Raw genomic sequence first — 12,879 nt, forward strand, 5'->3', positions numbered from 1 at the left:
ACTTTGAATCTGGGCATCTTTGATGTCCAATGATGCTGAACTTTTTAAAACATATTTTGGTCCTGTTGTGTTTCTTCTTTCAAGAATTTTCTGTATTTAATGTATTAATTTTGTATATTTAATGTATGGATCAGGGGCTTTGGGGATGTTGGCATTTTCTATGTAGTCTAGATTATAAACCCCTTGCTAAAAAATAACTTGCAAATATCCCCTCTCATTCTATAGCATATTTTGTCACTTTGCTGATAGTTCTTTTGCTGTGTAGAGCTTTTTAAATTTCATACAATTCCACTTGTCAATTGTTGAGTCTATTTCCTGTACAATGAGAATCCTTTTCAGAAAGTTGTTGCCTACATTTTTATCTTGAAGTATTTTACTATAACACTTTTAGTCTTTAAAATTAAACATTTGATCCATTCTTAATCTATGTTTGTGCATAGTGATAGCTGTGGATCCAATTTTATCCATCTATAGGTGGATGAACAGTTTTGCCAACGCCATTTATTGATTTATTTTTTCCCTCTGGTATCTGTGTTTCCGCCTTTGATAATTAGAAATCTATAGCAGTGTGAGTTTATTTCTGTGTACTTTATTTTAGTGTATTTGTCTACATATTTGTCATTGTGCCAGTAACATGCTGGGCTTGTCACTATTAAGCTGTAGAATAATGTGAGATCAGATAATATAATATTTCCAACTAAGGGCATCAATATTTAATTAGTCCAGTGGTTCTCAGCTTTCCTCATGCTTAGAGCCTTTAATGCAGTTTATCATGTTGTTGTGACCACCCCCAACCATAGAGCTGTGCTCAGTGCTGCTTCATAACTGTAATTTTGCTAGGCTTGTGAACCATAATGTGAATACCAATGTTTTCTGATGCTCTTAGGTGATCCCGATGAAAGGGTCATTTGAGTCTCAAAGGATCATGACCTACAGATTGAGAATCACTGAATTAGCAAAATAATTAATGAATTGGGTATGGAGAAAAGAACAGTATGTCAAAGCAGCTAAGTACTTCATTGTTTACTGAACAGACGCTGCTTTGAATTAGGCATGCAGCTTACTCTTTTAAAGTCAACCATGAAGTCTTTGATACCTTTCTATACCAGATCTTTATTTTCCCTCAAATTTTTCTCACTTTGTCACATGAAAATACAGGCATTATATTTTCTTCCTTCCAAAGATATGAAGTTTTTCAAATAGATCTGGTAATTGGCAGTAGTTCACAGTGCATCAAGAATGGACAGCCCACTGTTGGAGTCAGTCCAAGACACCAATGTACCTGAGTTATGTTCTCCTCAGCCAATGCCATCTGTTTGTGTCTAAATGAAAACCCAGGAAACTTAAACCTAGAAATCATGGACCTTGTACTTTGAATATCAGTTATAAACACACACAAGCCTCGGAGACATTTTTTAACCATAACTTTAAATCAACAAATTGTTTGGACTCACGATTAGACACTTTCAATTGGATTCTCTCAGAGGGCATTTCAGGCAATTTTTTCAATTGCCCACAAAAAATGGGATGCTTTTTTTATGGTCTGGGGTTCAGAATCCTTCAAATGATAAGGTGTGCACCCTAACTGTAACTTCTGAGTCTTTAATGGCTGGCTCTTTAGTCTAGGGAAGAGAAAACAGGCAGGGGACAGATGATTCTTTTGTTGTTGCTATGGGCACTGCTCTCCTCAAAGTATACCAATGAGACTTGTTTTCTTTAAGAGGAAAGAAAACAAGAAGCCAAATAGGGATGATGATAAGGAAGAAAAGCTCTGGAGCATCCCCCAAATTATCTTCTGTTTTCCTGCTTGCCAAGGTGTGCACCACAATGAAGTAATTCCTGACAATGACTGGCTACTGTCCCCAAGGTGTCCCCATCAGTATGGATTTGGAAATTCTATTGGTATATTTGGCTAAGTTTCTTAGTATGCCCCCAACCCAATGATGGAATAATTTAAAATCTTAACTCCTAATTATATCCCATGACCTCTGCAATACAAGAACATACCATATCCCATGGGCTACAAGAATTCTTAGTTTTGGAGGGACCACTCACACTAAAAAAGGTACTTCCATCCTCCACTTAGAAAGCTGTTTTATTTTGTTTAATTCATGCCACCTAAGATTAAAATGTATCTTGTTCTCCTTTACAATCTTCATGTCTACCTGACAGTAGTTAAGGAAACATGTGACCTGCCAAGTGAATATGGAAAAATCAATGGTCCCTGGATTCCAAGTTTGCAAATAGCAAGGCTTATAGTGAAGAGCTTGGTGACTAGCACAAATTCAAGAAATAAAATCAAAAGCATTCAGCCAGTTGAAGTCTCTGTAAGCCTCAGTTCCCCCATGAACTAACTGGAACACTTATGTTCGCAATCTACAGAGGCAAGGCTATGATTAAAGCACTCTACCTGTGGGAGAAGGACTTTATTTGGACTATGTATTAAAATCCATGTCACTGAGAGACTCCAAGGCAGGAACTGAAGCTGAAACCATGGTTGCTTGTTTGCTGCCATTAGCTTCCTTAGCTCCCCTTTTGCCTTTTATTTTTAAGATTATATCATAATCCCATCATTTCCTTCTCTCTCATTTTCTTACCAAACTCCCTTCCATATACCCCTCCACACCTCCTTGCCTTCTTCAACTTTATGGCCTCCTTTTTCATTACTTGTTGTTACATGCATAATATATTTAATCAATATCTCTCTGTATAATAACCCTTAATACCCATGATATATTAATTACTAATTATTAATAATTTTTGTTGATTATTAATACACATATAATTTAGGAATATATTATATACATGTAACAACAACTAATTGGTATAGTCTTGGTTGGAGTATATTGGTATTGGATATTGGCATGGGATAACCAATTGGTATACTCTTTGCCCACTTATCCTTCCTCCATTGCCTGTAGTTCTTTGTGTAGGCCCGAGGCCTTGTAGTAATCTTCCCCTCCATGTTGGCATGTCTATTATTATTCTTGTTCAGTTTATGTTTAGGCAGTCTTATTGGTCAGACTTCATTGACATAACTTCTGACATTGCTAGGAGAATCAATCTCACAGCAAACTCTCTGAGTCCTCTGGATCCTACAGTCTCTCTGGCATCTCTTCCACAGTGTTCTCTGAGTTTGAAGAGTTATTTTATAGATGTATCCATTGACACTGTAAATCCCCAACCTGTCACTTTGATTGGATATAGTTTTATGTAATGGTCTCCATCTGTTGCAAAGAGATGTTTCCTTGGTGCAATAGATATGGCTGAGCAGGTATCTGTGGGCAAGGGGTGTTAGGGCTGGGATTTCCTTTCAGCATTTTGAGAATTGCAAGCACACTAACAGTAACTGAAGCTACTTTCCCCCACAACCCTCCAGCATTTGTTGTCAGTTGTTTGTCATCCTTTGCCATCCTGACTATGGTAAGATGGACTCTCAACGTTGTTTTGATTTGTACTTCCCTAATTGCTAGGGATGATGAATATATTTTGAGATATTTCTTAGCCATTTGTTTCTTCTTTGGAGAATTCTCTATTCAGGTCCTGGGTCCATTTTTGAATATCTCATTTGTTTGTTGTAGTAGTAGAAGTTGTTATTGTTGTTGTTGCTATTGTTGAAGTACTTGGTTTATGAGTTCTTTTTATAATCTGGATATTAATCCTCTGTCAGATATATAGCTAACAAAAATTCTGTGGGCTTCCTTCTCTTCATTCAACTCATTATTTCTTTAGCTGGGCAGAAGCATTTTAGTTTTATGAAGTCCCACTCATTAATCATTGGCCTTAATTTTGGGGTAAATTAAGTCCTATTCAGAAACTCCATTCTTCTATCTGTATCATGTAGGCCACTGTAGTTGTTTTTTTTCTAGCAGTTTCAGAGTTTGAAGTTTCACATATAGGTTTTTATCCATTTGGACTTAGTCTTTGTGCAAAATGTTAGATATGACTATAATTTAAATCTTCTGCATTTCGACATCCAGTTTTCCAAGAATCATTTACTGAAGATATTGAAAGGGATTGCATTGATCCTGTAAATAGCTTTTGAAGTAAGGTGATCATTTTCACAATATTGTTTCACTAATACAGGAGTATGGACTGTATTTCTATTTTCTAGTACATTTCTCTCTCTTAAGAGGTTTATTGTTTTAATTGTATATATCCTTCATTTTCTTGGCTAGGTTTTTTCTGAGTTATTTTATTTTATTTGAAGATATTATGACCGGAAGGATGTCTATACTTTTTTCCCTGTATGTTAATGGAATATTGAAAAGCTATGTCTTTGTGCAAGTTGATTCTGTATTATGTCATGCTTCTGAATTTATCATTTCTAGAAGTTTTGGGGTAGAATTTGGGGGATTGCTAATATATAGTAGCATCATGTCATCTACAGATAAGGTTAATTTGATTACTTCCTTCCCCATTTATGTTCCCTTTAATTTCCTCCTCCCTCCTTAGTGGTCTACCTGGTACTTAGTTCACAATGGAAATGTGCCTAGTGGATATTCCTGTCTAATTCTTGTCTTCAGTGAGCTTGCTTCAGCCTTTTTTCCATTTAGGATGATGTTGGCAATGGGTTTTATACCTTTCTCATATATGCCAGGACCAATATCTCAGGGCTTGTATTTTCACAGTGGCCTGGCCTCATCAATCACCAATCAAGAAAATGCCCTACAGATTTGCCTACAGGCCAATTTAATGAAGTCAGTTCCTCAACTTGATGCTCCATCTTACCAGATGACTCTAGCTTTTGTCTGGTTGACAAAAGTACCAGTACAGAGGTCACAGCCAGAGAAAGTGAGATGAGGGGATGCCCGTGATGCTAGGACTACTTTGACCAGAGAGCGAGAAAGCAAGTTGGGTAGAAGTCAGGGCAACAAGAAGGACTGAGGTGGAGTATCCATGGACAGAGAGCTCAATAGTGTCACTCAGAGAGCTAGTTGTCATGAACAGGGGCACCCTCTGGACTATTCTTGGCCTATGGAAGAGAGCAGTGGCTATAGAAGAGGCACCCAGGAGGGGGACTGCAAGCCACTGGCATCGAATATGATGGCTTCTTGAAGCCAGGATTGGGACAAGTAGTTAAGGACTCTTCTGAGGCAGCTTAGACTAGGGAAGCAAGATAGGAGAGGAGGCAGATGTCACCAGAGATCCCCCCAGATGATTAATGTCATAGAAGAAGGAGATACAAGAATGAACACGAGGGATTTGAGGTGAAGGAAAGGGAAGTGAAACTCAGGGCAGGGAGAAGTGGTACCCTAGTGGCACGAGCTCCAGGGAAGGGAAAGAGGGAACTGGAGAGGATCCTAGGCAATAGAATCCAGGAAAAGGAAAGAGGCCAGAAAAGTACCACCTAGAAAGAACAGCCCGAACCCACACAAGGAAGTAAGTTGAGGAAATAGAGGGGACATATCATAAGGGAAACAGACTGGATAGAGAAGAAGAAAATTGCTCCAGGAGGATACTAGGGGAGGAGTGGCACTCTGTAGCACCTCAAGCTAGAGAGTAGGTAAGAAGGGTATTTACATTATATCTAAGTCACCCTTGTACATCTAAGTCACAGCACCAGATATGTTATTGGAGAATCACTGAGGTCCCTTTGGATGAGGAAATCAAAGGTTATGAGTTCCCTCCTCCAGAGAACTTTTCCAAAGAGTGAAGCAGAGACTAGGGAAAGGAATAAGGTAGTTTTTAATAAAGTAGAAGTAGATGGATATACCTTTAGATTGTCAACTGGACACAATCATCAACTGAACACACAGAACCACTGACTAGGCATACACTATCACCAACTGGGTACACTGTACCACCAGTCGGGCACACTGTACCACCAACTGGGCACATGGTACCACTGACTGTTCACATGGTATTACAGACTGGACACATGTATCGCTGACATATCAAATAGTCAGTTGCTTTGAGATTCAATGTAACCTGCATTCTGCCAAGGATCTCATTAGTTTGGGGTGTGAAAACTGTGTTCTACATCCTCTGAAGAACTTAGGAAAGAAGAATTTGCCACATTTATTACTGTTTTGTCTGGAGACTCAGTTTCAAATGTGTTCTATGTGTTTTCCATCCTCATGATGAGTGTTTGAGTAATGAGTTATCTCATACTATTTGTTAGCTTTGGACTAGGGACGCACAGATACTGTATTTACTGTCTGTCTTAGTCAGGGTTTCTATTCCTGCACAAACATCATGACCAAGAAGCAAGTTGGGGAGGAAAGGGTTTATTCGGCTTACATTTCCATACTGCTGTTTATCACCAAAGGGATGCAGGACTGGAACTCAAGCAGGTCAGGAAGCAGGAGCTGATGCAGAGGCCATGGAGGGATGTTCTTTACTGGCTTGCTTCCCCTGGCTTGCTCAGCCTGCTCTCTTATAGAACNCAAGACTACCAGCCCANAGATGGTCCCACCCACAAAGGAACCTCCCCCCTTGATCACTAATGGAGAAAATGCCCCACAGCTGAATCTCATGGAGGCATTTCCCCAACTGAAGCTCCTTTCTCTGTGATAACTCCAGCTGTGTCAAGTTCACACACAAATCCAGCCAGTACACTGTCGTTATTTTTATCCTTTAGATTTGTGGAGATTTAGGGTCCCAAGTTGCTCTTCTGTTTTACTTTTAACTGAGCAGAGACAGTCAAGGATCACTTGATGTTTTAGTTTATGGATGTTCTAAACTGCTTCTTTCAGAATACCTCTCCTCTCTAGCTTTCTTCTTTGCATACTCCAACAGTCGGTGTCCTGTCAGTATCTGGTCTATACTAGTAAAGGGACATTTTTAACTGAATTGCCTCTTACATGTTTGAAAAGAAAAAAAAAACCAGCTTGTGACTGATCAATGTGAATATTTATTTAGTTGAACAGATTTCCAAATAAACTGTTGAAATCACAGTCTCCTTCTCCACACTACTGCTGAGAGTAAAATGATAGAAAAAAAAATGGAAGGAAGAGCTGCTAAGGAGAAAGGAGTAAGGGTCTGGTTATATTAAAGTCTCATCCTCCTCACATTGCAAATCCATAACAGATCCATAGCATCCCTCATCTTCTCCTCCCTGCTGTCTACTCCCTCCAGCATCCCCAACACTTCCCCTTTCCGCTCTAGTTTTCTCTTACTGCTGAAGCTGAAGATCGCAACTGGCCTGTTATTGTGAAGTCATACTTGCTAGGAGGCTGGGAAGGAAATTAAGAGACTCTTAAGTCCTCATTGATCAGTGTTGCTTCTAATGAGGTAATTTCTAGATGTGGTGAATTTGGTGGCAACTTTTTTGTTGTTCATAAAGAATGGGAGGCATGCAGTTACTTTTGAATTGTGTGAATGCTATGAGAATGAAACAAACAAAAAGATTTGCTCTCAGAAGTGGTCCTTTGTAGATTGAGTCAAAAATATGGTTAAACATATTTGTGTTAATGCCCCTGAGGAAATAAAAACATGGAAATGTTCAGTTATATAATGACTATTTTGAAGATATGATGTGCACTTCTCAGTGCAAACAAGACTTAGAGATGGACTCTCTCTCCCTCTCCCTTCCTTCCTCCCTCCCTCCCTCCCTCCCTCCCTCTATTTATTTTTATCTCATAGAATACACCCCCACTGCAACCTCCATTCCCTCCACTCCTCTTGATCCCCTACCCACCTCCCCTCTCTCAGCTCCACTGCTCCTCCATTCTCCTTTCAAAAAGAGCAGCCCTTCAAGGGATATCAACTAAACATGGTATAAAAAGATGCAATAAGACTAGGCCTAAACTTTCATATCAAGGCTGGATGAGGCAACCCAGTATGCAGAAAGGATCTTCTAGAGCAGGTAAGAGAGTAGGAAACACCCCAATCCCCATTGTTAGGAGTCCCACAAAAACAACCACAATATATATGTGAGGACCTAGCACAGACTCATGCAGGCTCCATGATTGCTGTTTTAGTCTCTGTGACCTTCTATGAGCTCTGCTTACTTGATTTTGTGGATCTTGTTCTCCTGGTATCCTCAACCCCTCTGGCTCCAACAATCCTTTCTCCCCTTCTTTGGGACCTTCCTGATGTTTGGCTCTAGGACTCTGCACTTGCTCCCATCAGATGTTGGAAGAAGCCTCTGTGATGATGAGTGGACAAGGCACCAATCTACAAATATAAGAATATCATTATGAATTTTTCATTGATTTTTTTTTGCCAGTTTGTTTGGTTCTACCCTTGGTCTCTGAGTCATCCAGCTTCTGGTTCCTGGCCATGCAAGCAGTGTCTGGTGTGGGCTTCCTCTTGTGGAATGGGCCTCAAGGAAGACCAGTTACTGGCCACTCTTAAGCCATTACAGCCCCAGTACATCTTTCCAGCAGGACAGATTGTGGATTAAAGGTTTTGTGACTGGGTTGGTGTTCCAATCCCACCCCTGGATGCCTTGCCTGGTTTGTTACGAGAGATGGCTGGTTTGAGCTCTATATCCATCATTACTAGAAGTCCTCACTAGGGTCATTCTCATATAAGTTCCAAGAAGTTTCTGCTGCTCTAGGTTTCCACATTGACCCTCAAACCAACCCCCAAGTTCCCTGTACTCTCTCCCTGTACTCTCTCCCTCCATTGCTTCCTCCCCAGACTGATCTCTCCTGTTCCTTCACTACCCACCTCCAGTATACCCACGTAATCTATTCTATCTCCCCTTCCCCTAGAGCTCTCCTTGTTACTAAGCTTCCCTGGGTCTGTGGACTGAAGCATGACTATCATTTACTTTGATTAAGGACCCATGAAAAAAGTCTAATGGTTTATGAAATGAGTTATATAGATCTATAAGCTTTGGGAAATGCTATATCAGCAGAAATAATGTCAGATTAGATTGAAGGTGACAGAAGATGAAATGACAAAAGTCTGTGGGATTCTTAAATTTTGTGAAGAACAACAGTGTATAAGATTAGCCACTCGTAACCTTGTGTTACCACCACTCAAAGGGTATATGATTCAAAGAAACTATTGGTGAGTCCAGAGGGAAGAGATCTGGTTCTAGATAAGGCCACAGAATCAATAGAGCCAGGGCAAATGGTCTCACATCTCACGAGATTATTATTCTGCCCTGATATCCAATAAAGTTTTTCATAGTTGGGTTTTAACATTGACTAGGTTGAAGATTCCTTTCATTATACTTTCTTTCTTTTGGTTATAAGTGAACCAAAATACAACCAAAAAGAAGAAACAAGATATTAATAGAAAGAAAAATTGAAATTAAATATCTATACTGGGGCTTGGCTTTAACCAACAGAGCCAAGAAAGCTACGTCCTGACTTAAATGGCACACAGAGTACAGATACCAACATCTATGTACCAGGAACACACTGAGAATTTCCTCTTCAAAAAAAAATAGATTTTTTTGGAGGTCAGATAAAACTCATGTAGATATCGAATGAATACATCTTGAAAGGTGTACTGGATTTTTTAACCAAGCCTATTTAAATAAGTAAATTGAATCAAAATGGGTCTCAACACTGCTTGAAGAGGACAGTCAAGCCTCTACCTGGAAATGTATTTGACATGCTTATCACTGCCCTGTAATTACTGAAAGAAAGGTTGTAAAGACATACAGTTTCCAGTAAAACATATTATTTCTAAAATGTTAATTCACATGTAAACTGAGGAGAGTTACAGTTCCCTCAAAATCAGGGTAGGGTGGCCACATTGCTGTGATAGATATTTCTAGGCTCTGAGGCTTAGCCAGAACCCATAACCCACCAGGCACCAATGACATCTCAAAGCCTAAGATGTCATAAAGGTAGCTCCTGACCAATGAGGTGCAGAAGCTGGGGGTGCAATGGGCCTGACTGAACATTGCCTTCAGAGAACCAGACCTGCTGGTGAACCAGGCAGAGCTTACCGGAGCCCAATCCATCAAACCATCATGTCAGGGAAGAAGAGCCAAGACAAGTCTTGCAGCGATAACAACCAGATGGAAGATCCTTCTTCTAGGCCTGAGGTACAGGTTCCTGTGAATTATGTGTACCGCATACTGCAGGAGGAGCAATACACCCCCTGCATAGGGTCCACAACTTCAGATTTCCTTCTTGCCATGCTTGATTACCTCACCGACTACATCCTGGAGGTGGTGGGCTCCGAAGCCAACATCAACAGCCAGCAAAATATCTCACAAGATAGAGAGAGAGCGAGAGACAACGACCGCGAACCCTCTCAAGCCTTCAAAAATTCGCCTTTCTCTCTGTTTGACGAGATGCCTGGACCCAGAAGGAATGGCTAACGAATGGCGTACACAACCCAAGGGTGGGAAGCCTCACAGACTCAGCTAGAACCATGAAGGCGAATAGCAGAGGAGGCTCCCCTGGTGTCCACGGACACTAATAAAACGTTTAAATGAAACTAATTGTCCTGACTTTTTTTCAATTTGTCTCTCCTGGGTTATCCACAAGATACTAAGGAAAGAATGGAAGAGTGGAGGTTATGCTTAGGAGTGGGTGTTTGAATCAAGGGAGCACTTCTTGGGGTGGGGGTGGCTTGGGTAATGACCCTGGTGGGAGGAATTGGGTGGAGGGGAGGGCAGAGAAGGCTGCCTTGTTGGCTCTGGGTACAAAGGAAACCTCAGAGAAGATCAGAAGCTGGCTGTAACCTCACTGGCAAGTTATATTTTCAGTATGGTAACTTAGAAGACACTACTGATGAGCAGAAAATTTGCATGGAAGTCTTCTTTCATGGGAGGGAAGGTCTCAGAGGAGAAGGAAATGGGCGTCGGGGAAGGGGTACAGACAGTGGGCATGAGCCACATGAGTGGACATAAGGGACAGAACATTCAGTTGATGATGGTGTGATGGTGAAGCCAGAAGGAAGCATCCACTTTAGAAGAGGTAAAATGGCTAAACATCTAGCCTTAGGGTGTGTTTTTCTCGAAAGCCTGTGATTTATAGAAATCTAATCATTTCTGGGTAGAACATGGCAGAGAATCTAGCTTGCCAGCTATTTCTACTGTCCATTGGTCTATTTTTTTCTCAGACCAATTCAGAATGTTATAATTTATGGGAATACTAGTTATATTTTTAAAATCTGGATGAAGGAATCATACTGTTTTCAGTTATACTTGACCCATGATTGAATCTCAGATCTGAAGATATATAAACTCTAATTTTATAAACATATATCTCCCCCTAGGCCTATTGTCTCATACAAGTCCAACTTCCAACTTCCACCTCAGGCACTAAACAAAATCTGAGAAATGGAAACTATTTGATCACACAGTGCTGTTCGTCCAGCTTGTTTAGAGGAAGATTTCAATTGCTGGGCTTTGATAGCTGGACTTTGAGAAAAGACTGCAGCAAGAGGAAGTGGCCAAATAAGAGAATAGACCTTGGTGGCTAATTTTAGGAATGTAACCTCATGTCTTTGTTTTTGTTTTTAGTAAGACAGAGGGAATAGGGGAGAAGGGTGAAGCCTGCCAGAGTTACGTTTCCATGCTCCAAGTTGTGATTAGCAGGTGTTTGAACCAAGGGAGTACTTCTTATTGGGAGTTGCTTGGGTAACGACCCTTCACACCTACTATGGCTTCTCCTAGATAAGGCCTTTTTCCTGTAATAGTGCCCTGAAATTGATTAAGAGGTCTATTTTTTTTTATGATTAAACCAGAGCCATGGGCCAAACCCCATATTTTACACATTGGACAGCTTTGTAACCATTGACTGTTATCTAAATATATTGATAGATTCCTTGACATTACCAATTTGCCTACAGGGGACATTTCATCTTCAAACTGTAACTGTCAGTGGCCAATAGTTTACAAAAGGATGTACATAATGTCAAAGGACATGCTAGAATCCTAGAAGGTGGAATGGTATGCTAACGTGGGATGAACAGTTTTAGTTGAAAAACAATGTTTTGCTGTACTGTTGAAAGAAAGTAGAATGATTTTTTTCCCCCAAATGGGGATGCACTCACTAATGTGAGCAGTTTCCTAGCATGGGCTCTTGTAGACTGGAGGAGGACCAGAGGGCCCAGTGGACACTAATGACACCACAAAATCTGTTGTCACAAAGATACCTTCTGACCAAGGAGGAGCAGTGATGACACTTGCTGGTTATACAAGCTGCTGTCTTGGCAGACCCCAGATCAGAAGAAAGAAGGAGCTGAAGACACAACATTGATCAGGCATAATGGAAGACAAAAGACAGAAGGATAGCATTGCTTTCTCTTCAGGAGCAGAGCTGCAATTCCCTGTTAGCAAAGTAGAACACCTTCTTCAAGAAAGAAACCCCTCCAAACGCTTGAACTCTTCTACATCTGTTGTTTTCACGGACATGCTCAAGTTTGTGACATCCAACATTCTTGAGCTGACTGTCAAGGATGGCCACACCAGCTGCAACAAACTCATTGCCCCAGAGCAGAAGTCCAAGTCAATTGAGAACATCGATGAACTCTGCCAGCTCTTTAAAGATAGCCAATGTTTCGTTGATGGGACTCCAGGACCCCATGAGATACCAGGATCCTATAAGACAACAGGACTATATGCGACACCAAGACCCAATGAGAAGTGATGATACTTGCATCTCAGAGGCTGGAAGTCCATCTTAAAGTCTCAGACCAACCTCAATGCCTCCCTTGTTGGTGGAGGGGGGTTCAATCAGACATTTTATTAAAGTGTCTAAACTATTACTGGTGATTCTGATTCATTTCAGTGGGTCGTTTGGGGATGGAGGTGATCATCGAACACCCGGGAGTGTAGGGTGTGGGGTTGGGTTGGGTTGGTTGAGGTTGGGGGGGTGGCACAGAAACTATGATTTCTGGTGTGTGGGGGAGTTTCCAATGGGGATGGTGTCAGCAGTGGCCTTGGTCTGAAAAGGTGGCTAAGGAAGAAAGACAGAGTGCATTTAAGTTCTGAAGGGAAAGGCTTCCTCTACAGAA

The 12,879-nt window shown here is 40.8% G+C and overlaps 2 protein-coding genes across 2 annotated transcripts; both read left to right on the top strand.

Annotated features, from left to right (window-relative positions):
- Positions 1-9,802: 9,802 nt before the first annotated feature.
- Hypm (huntingtin interacting protein M) lies at positions 9,803-10,353 on the top strand. Its single transcript, XM_021188718.1, has one exon. The coding sequence runs from the start codon at positions 9,881-9,883 to the stop codon at positions 10,232-10,234; it is 354 nt and encodes a 117-aa protein (XP_021044377.1). The 5' UTR covers positions 9,803-9,880; the 3' UTR covers positions 10,235-10,353.
- A 1,736-nt stretch (positions 10,354-12,089) lies between these two features.
- On the top strand, positions 12,090-12,619 carry LOC110313256 (histone H2A-Bbd type 1-like). The gene has a single exon (XM_021187277.1). It carries the CDS (start codon positions 12,132-12,134, stop codon positions 12,510-12,512), a length of 381 nt encoding a protein of 126 aa, XP_021042936.1. The 5' UTR covers positions 12,090-12,131; the 3' UTR covers positions 12,513-12,619.
- Positions 12,620-12,879: the final 260 nt, after the last annotated feature.

This window comes from Mus pahari, chromosome X (assembly GCF_900095145.1).
Source record: "Mus pahari chromosome X, PAHARI_EIJ_v1.1, whole genome shotgun sequence".
Classification (NCBI taxonomy): domain Eukaryota; kingdom Metazoa; phylum Chordata; class Mammalia; order Rodentia; family Muridae; genus Mus; species Mus pahari.